The 7,775-nt window shown below is 48.5% G+C and overlaps 1 protein-coding gene and 1 long non-coding RNA gene across 3 annotated transcripts in view; one reads left to right on the top strand and one right to left on the bottom strand.

The window, feature by feature from the left end:
* psmc4 (proteasome 26S subunit, ATPase 4) overlaps positions 1-4,228 on the bottom strand; it is a 20,606-nt gene extending 16,378 nt beyond the window's left edge. Inside the window, exons 1-3 of the mRNA XM_048620553.1 lie at positions 4,016-4,228; positions 514-612; positions 2-165 (exon numbers count right to left, since the gene is read on the bottom strand). Of these exons, the coding sequence (XP_048476510.1) occupies positions 2-165; positions 514-612; positions 4,016-4,051 (299 nt within the window). The 5' untranslated portion in view covers positions 4,052-4,228. The remainder of the gene's footprint in view (position 1; positions 166-513; positions 613-4,015) is intronic.
* Positions 4,229-4,668: 440 nt separating this feature from the next.
* The window catches only part of LOC125487916, a 9,863-nt gene continuing 6,756 nt past the window's right edge, over positions 4,669-7,775 (top strand). The window contains exons 1-3 of one of the 2 annotated variants that reach the window (XR_007266155.1): positions 4,669-4,734; positions 5,691-5,854; positions 6,649-6,701. This is a non-coding gene — a long non-coding RNA (uncharacterized LOC125487916). The remainder of the gene's footprint in view (positions 4,735-5,690; positions 5,855-6,648; positions 6,702-7,775) is intronic. The other variant, XR_007266156.1, reaches the window with a different exon arrangement.

Raw genomic sequence — 7,775 nt, forward strand, 5'->3', positions numbered from 1 at the left:
GGTGTTCTGATCAACTGCCTCCAGGAACTGCCCAATAACCAGCGGGATGCTCTGGATCCTCTTCACCTCCTCCTGGGCGTGCAGGAACTCCTTCTTCAGGTTCTTCTGCTCATCCTTAATGTACTCTTCCTGCACCTCGAGGAACTCCAGCTCCTGCTGCAGCTTCTGCAAGCAAACAGGCAGAGGGTCAGCGTAGGGCAAGCGCTGCACTGTCGGAATGCTGTTCAGATAGGATATTAAACCAAGTGCCTTTTTGCCTGTGCTGGGTGCTAAGATTCCCCGGTCCCTGTTTGAAAGGACAGCTGGGTGGAGCTCTCTCTGGGGCTCTGAGATCAATATTTGTTCCTTAATTAATATGAATTTAATAAAACACAGATGGCACTCATCACCCTCTCTTTGCGGTTTCTGGGAGCTTGCTGTGTACACATTAACGGCTACGATTCCTACAATCCAACAGCCATCTCCCATCGGTTGAGGCCCTTTGGTGGTCTCCCCAGATACTCGCTCACTCACCTTGTAACGAGTGTACAGATCCTCCAAATCCTCAGGCTCAGGGGCAAGAAAGGACAGGCCAGTGTGAGGCCTGGACGACATCAGCGCAGGAATGTCATCCTGTAAACACACAGGGGCCAACGTCAGGGTGGCAATCACACAACAGTGCAACAGACACAGCATGCATCTATGTCTTCACCTCACGGCCACCCCCCCCCCCCCCCCACCCCGCCACCCGTCCCCCTCCCCGCAGCGACCCCGCAACCCGCCCCCACGACCCCACCCCCCACAACACATCTCCCTCCCCGCAGCAACCTAACCCCACCAGCAACCCGTCTCCCTCCCCGCCACGATGTCTCCCCTTTCCCACAACGCATAGAAACATAGAAGATAGGAGCAGGAGGCGGCCATTCGGCCATTCCAAACTGCTCCACCATTCTTCACGATTATGGCTGATCGGCCAACTCAACAGCCTCATCCTGCTTTATCCCCATAATTTTCAATCCCATTCGCCCCCATGTATTATATCTAGATGCCTCTTGAATACATTTAATGTTTTGGCATCAACTACTTCCTGTGGTAACGAATTCCACAGGATCACCACTCTCTGGGTGAAGAAATGTCTCCTCATCTCCGTCCTAAATGGTCTACCCCGAATCCTCAGACTGTGACCCCTGGTTCTGGACGCACCCACACTCCCTGCATCTACCCTGTCCAGTCCTGTTGGAATTTTATAAGTCTCTATGAGAGCCCCTTCATTCATCTGAACTCCAGTGAAAACAATCCCAACCTAGTCAGTCTCTCCACATATATCAGTCTCACCATCCCTGGCAAAGCCTGGTAAACCTTCGCTGCACTCCCTCGACAGCAACAGCATCCTTCCTCAGAAAAGGAGAACAAAACTGCACACAATATTCCAGGTGTGGTCTCACCAAGGCCCTGTATAACTGCAACAACACATCCCTGTTCCTGTACTCGAAACCTCTCACAATGAAGGCCAACATACCATTTACCTTCTTTACCACCTGCTGCTCCTACATGCTTACCTCCAGCAACTGGTACACAAGGACACCCAGGTCCCACTGCACACTCCCCTCTCCCAATTTACAGCCAGTTAGGTAGGAATCTGCCTTCTTGTTTTCGCTTCCAAAGTGAATAGCCTCACATTTATCCAAATTATACTGTATCTGCCATTGACTTGCCAACTCACCCAACCTGTCCAGATCATGCTAAATGATCTCTACAACCTCCTCACAATTACCGCCTTCCAATTTGAAAAGGACCCATTAATGCCTACTCTTTGTTTCCTCTATGCCAGTTTCCTATCCATCTCAATACGCTTCCCCCAATCCTATGTACGTTAATCTTGAACATTAATCTCTTAAATGGGACTTTGACAAACACATTCTGCAAGTCCAAATATACATCATCAACTGGCTCCCCCTTGTCAACTCTACTAGTTACATCTTCATAGAATTCAGACAGATTTGTCAAGCATGATTTCCCCTTCATAAATCCATGCTGACTCTGTCCGAACCTGCCAGTGCTTTCTAAATGTTCTGCTATAAGAAGTCCTTGATAATAGATTCAAGAATTTTCCCCACTACCGATGGTAGGCTCACTGGTCTATAATTCCCCGTTTTCTCTCTACCTCCCTTTTTGAATATTGGAGTGACATTAGCCACCCTCCAATCTGCAGGGACTGTTCCAGAGTCTATAGAATCCTGGAAGATGACCAGGAATGTATCCACTATTTCTAGGGTCACTTCCGTAAGTACTCTGGGATATAGATAATCAGGCCCTGAGGATTTATCCACCTTCAATCCCAACAATTTTCCCAGCATTGTTTTCTCTACCAATATTGATCTCCCTCAGTTCTTCCCCCTCACTAAATCTTGCCTCTTTCAACAATTCTGGTATCTCATCTGTGTCCTCTTTTGTGAAGACAGAAGAAGTATGAATTCAGTTCCTCAGCCATTTCTTTGCCCCTTGGTTATACATTCCCCCATTTCTGTTCGTAGGGGCCCTACATTTGTCTTTGCCAATCTCCTTCTCTTCACATACCTATAGAAACTCTTAGAGTCAGTCTTTATGTTCCCTGCAAGCTTACTTTTGTACTGTATTTTCCCTTCTTAATCAATCCCTTGGTCCTCCTTTGCTGAATTCTAAACTGCTCCCAATCCTTAGATTTATTATTGTTTTTGGCCAATCAGCATGCTTTTTCCTTGGATCAGATACTATCTCTTATTTCCTTTGTTAGCCATGGATTGGCCCTTTTATCCATTTTGCTTTAGCGACAGACAGGAATAAACAGTTGTTGCAGATCCCCCCCTGCGTTTCTCGAATGTTTGCCATTGCCTACCCACTGTCATCCCTTTAAATAATTGTCCCAAATCTATCAAGGCCAACTCATGCCTCATACCTTCGTAGTTTCCTTTATTAAGGTTCAGCACCCAAGTCTCCGAATCAACAACCTCACTCCCCATCTTGATAAAAAAAAATTCTGTCGTGTTATGGTCGCTCTTCCCCAAGGGGTCTCACACAGCTAGACTGGCAATGATTCCCTTCTCATTACATAGTACCCAGTCTAAGATGGCCTGCTCTCTACTTGGTTCCTCCACATATTGGTCAAGAAAACCATCCTGTATACCCTCCAGGTATTCCTCCTCTATGGCATCGTGGCTAATTTGATTTGCCCAATCTATGTGCAGATTAAAATCACCCCTCATCACATGCATTGCTAATTTTGTTTCATGCCATTGCCAACATTACCACTTTTTTGACCCTTGGTACTTCTCAACTCTACCCATACAGACTCCACATAGAACAGAACATAGAATTCGTACAGTGTGGAAGCAGATCGTTCATCAAGTCCACACCGACTCTCCGAGGAGCATCCAATCCAGAGACAACTGCTACCCAGACACTATGGGCAATTTACCGTGGCCAATCCATCTAACCCTTGGACTGTGGGAGGAAACCCATGCAGACACGGGGAGAATGTACAAACTGCATACACACAGTCACCCGAGGCTGGAATCGAACCCGTGTCTCTGGCACTGTGAGGCAGCAGTGCTAATCACTGAGCCACAGTGCCACTCATTGTCAGAGATAACATCCTTTCTTACAGTTGCGAGAATTCCCTCTTTAACCAGCAATGCCAATCCACCACCTTTTCCTTTGTACCCTAAAACTGAACACCCTGGGACATTCCAGGTCCCATCCCTGGTCACCCTGCAGCCATATCACCATACTCCCAATTGTACTGTACTTGTTTATACCTATCTGCGTGATTAATTCATCCACTTTACTGCAGATGCAATAACCCGTCTCCCCCGGCCACCACAATATCTCACCCTTCCCCTCGACACGTCTGCCAGCCCACCCCAAACCCCCACCAACGCCGCCCACCCCCCCCCCCAAATACCCACCAATGCCGCCCACGCCCCACCAACGCCCCCAATCTGTGTGAGGGGTCTGTTTAATGTGCTTGTTGATGGTTTTATTGACAACCATCACTCACCTGTAATCGCTCCACCATCACCCCCAGCTCCTCCATTGCCGCTGTCTCACTGCACCTTCCGGTTCACGGCCGGAAACCCACGTCCCGCGGTGTCTGCCGGGAGATGTAGTTCACGCCGGACACTGCTATGATATCACTTCCTCTCCATGCAGGATACGGCCGGTTGTTCGGTTAGAAGTTGCTGGAAACACTCAAGCAAGCTAGGCAGCATCCGTGGATGAAGGTACAGGGTGAACTTTTCCGCACTCAGTCCCCACATTTTTTTTTCTGAACTCGCCCCCTGTAGCGTTGCTTCTTACACGTCACTTCCTTCGCTGACCGGAAGCCCACCCTTAGCCTGCTGGGAGATGTAGTTCTCCGCTGACGCGCCGTGCCGTTATCACCGTTTCAGTAGAAATAGATGCTTGTAATAGATAACAGAGTGTGGAGTTGGAGGAGCAGGAAACATGACGTTTCGGGTGGGGACCCTTCAGAACAAGAGACACACGTTCCCAGCGTGTTCTGTGACGCCATATCCGTTTCCGGTCGCTATGCGATTGCCTGCTGGGAGATGTAGTTCTCTTTGTGTCCTGTGACGCCATCTCCGTTTTGGGCCGGAGGTGGTACCACGACCTGTTGGGGTTTGTAGTTCTCCTGTGACACCACTTCCATACTGGGACGGAAGTGACGGTGCGGGCCTGCTGCATTCAGTTGTGAAGGAGCGTCTCTGGACCGGAAAGGTTATCTCTGATTTCTGTCCCCGCAGCGGCTGCCAGAGCTGTTGCGTTTTCCCACAAACTTCTGATCTTGTTTCTGATCCCAACATGCGCGGGTGTTATTGTTTTTTTTTTCCTGATGTAGTACTTTCTCGCGGTGACCAGCTAGCGTTGCCGTGCACGCGAGCATTTCTGTGCGTCATATCCGTCCTCCGCCGGAAACCCTTCGCAACGCCTGCCGGGAGGTGTAGTTCTGGAAGGCCAAGCATTTCTGAAGGAGGCCATTCAGCCCAATTCTGGTGCTAGTGCGCTGAGCATGGTTTTGAGTAATGCAGTGACAATGTCTTGTTTCTTCCCCATCGCTCTGCCCATTCTTTCTACCCAAATACGCATCCAATGCCACTCCCATTGACTCAATTGAACCTTCCCTCACCACGGTTTGAATTAATTTATTTCAGTCATGTGTTCCTCAGTACAGTGAAAAGTTTTATTTTGCGAGCAGCACAGGCAGATCATAGCAAACAAGAACATGCAGATTATAGGGTGCTTACACAGAGCCGAGGCATATAAGGTTACGGCTGCACAGGAGGCGCACAAAAGCGAGATCAACATTAGATTTGAAATTAGAGACCCATTCAGTAATCTAATAACAGTGGGTGAAAAAAAGCTGTTGTTGGTGCGTGTGTAGAGGTTTCTGTATCCTCTGCCAAATGAAAGAGGTTTTAGGAGAGCATTCCAGGGGTTGGGAGGGCTCTTTGGTGATGTTGGTTGCCTTTCCACAGCAACGAGAAGTGTAAATGGATGTTGTGGTTGATTGCCTCGCCGAGCTGGTTCAACTGTTCTGCAGACGTTTCTTTACCTTGCTGGATAACATCATCAGTGCAGCCTCCGATGAAGCGCTGTTGTGTTTTCCCGCCTGTTATTTTTAAACTCTGGTGTCCATTGAGCTGGGTTACCTCACTTCTGGTTTTCCCTTGCAGTGGAGTATAAAAAGGGTTGAGCTGTATGTGTTTGTTTGTGGCCATCTTAGTGGAGAACCAGGCCTCTAGGAATTCCCATGCGTGTCTCTGCTTGGCCTGTCCCAGGATCCTGGTGTTGTCCCAATCACACTGGTGGATTTCCTTATCCATGTGGATGGAGATAAGTGAGTATTGGTCGTGCCTTTTTGTTGCTAGTTGATGTTAGTGTACTCTTGTGACTAATTTTCTTCCTGCCTGACCAATGTCATGATTGTTGCAGTCTTTGCAGGGAATCTTGTATATGATGTGTCGAGCTTCTTGAGTGTTGTTGGAGCTGCCCCCATCCAGGGGCAAGTGGGGAGTATTCCATCACACTCCTGACTTGTGCCTTGTCGATGGTGGGACAGGCTTTGGGGGGAGTCAGGAGGGGAGTTACTCGCTGCAGGATTCCCAGCCTCTGACCTGCTCTTGTAGCCACTGTGTTTATGTGGTGGGTCCCAGTTGAGTGTCTGGTCAATGGTAACCCCCAGGATGTTGATAGTGGGGGATTCAGTGATGGGAACACCATTGAATGTCAAGTGGGCGATGGTTAGATTGTCTCTTATGGAGATAGTCATCGCCTGGCATTTGTATGTTGTGTATTTTACTGTCCACTGGTCGGCCCAAGCCTGGATGTTGTCTCTTTCTCTTTCTCTTTGCGTCTGTGTCTCTGTCTCTGTCTCTCTCTTTCTCTTTGTGTCTCTGTCTCTGTCTCTGTCTCTCTCTTTTGTCTGTGTCTCTGTCTCTGTCTCTCTGTGTCTTTCTCTCTCTCTCTCTCCCAGAATCTAACCTGAGTAGCATCTCAACTTTGCTTGTGGTAACGAGTTTGGGACTCCTGGCTGTGTCAGTGATTTTGGGTAATAATCCCGGTGCTGTCGTGCCCTCTGAACTTTGACCGTCGTTACAAAGAGACATCACCGGTTTCTGTTATGCCTTTCAGAACTCCCACCTACATTGTTTTCCTCGGGGACCTGTGCACTTTGGGAGATCCTGGTAAGTAAACAGACAGTGAACACCTCCTCTTTTTCACCCCAGGGCCAACGTGGGGAATCACGGCGGTGTGGGATTGCTCTGGTTTCTGGGTGAAGTCGAATTCGACCCGTCGGCCTGCTTGGAGGGCAACTAGTCCCCTAGCTGTGTGCACCCCCCATGCAATCAAAAACCATTGGACTCTTCATTCAGGCTAGACTTATAACTGCATTCATGGTGGAATTCAATAAAAAGAATCTGGAATTAAGAGTCTAGTAATAACCACGGAACCATTGCCAATTGTTAGGAAAAAAAACCCACCTGGTTCACTAATGTCCATTAGGGAAGGAAATCTGCCATCCTCACCCGGTCTGGCCTATATATGTTGTGGTCGACTCTTAACTGCCCCCTGGGCAATTGGGGATGGGCAATAAATGCTTACCCAGCCAGCAATGCCCTCATCCAGCAGGTCCGCAGATCGCTGGTAGATAAGAGAGTTTTTAAAAAAAAAGGCCTGATGAACGGTTTCGGCCTGAAACGTTGACCTTCCTGCTCCTCGGATGCTGTCTGACCCGCTGTGCTTTTCCAGCTCCACATTTATTGACTCTGACTTCCAGCATCTGCAGCCCTTAATGTATCCCATGGTATGCTTCCCTTCATTGGAAAGGGCACTGAGTATAAGGATAGACAAGTTAACGCTGCAGCTTTATAGAAGTTTCGTTAGGCCACACTTGGAATATTGCACACAGTTCAAGTCACCACGCTACCAGAAGGATGTGAATGCTTTGGAGAGGGCACAGAAAAGGTTTGCCAGGATGTTGCCTGGTATGGGAGGGATTGTAGCTGTGAAGAAAGGTTTGATAGACTGGGAGATAGTAAGAACTGCCGATGCTGGAGTCTGAGATAACACCGTGTGGAGCTGGATGAACACAGCAGGCCAGGCAGCATCAGAGGAGCAGGAAGGCTGACGTTTTGGGTCAGGACCCTTCTTCAGAAAATTTGATAGACTGGGTTTGTTTTCACTGGAACACAGGAAGTTGAGGGGCAACCCGATAGAAGTTTATAAGATTGTGAATGGCATGGATAGAGGGGAAAGTA

Source organism: Rhincodon typus, chromosome 47 (assembly GCF_021869965.1).
Source record: "Rhincodon typus isolate 14 chromosome 47, sRhiTyp1.1, whole genome shotgun sequence".
Lineage (NCBI taxonomy): Eukaryota > Metazoa > Chordata > Chondrichthyes > Orectolobiformes > Rhincodontidae > Rhincodon > Rhincodon typus.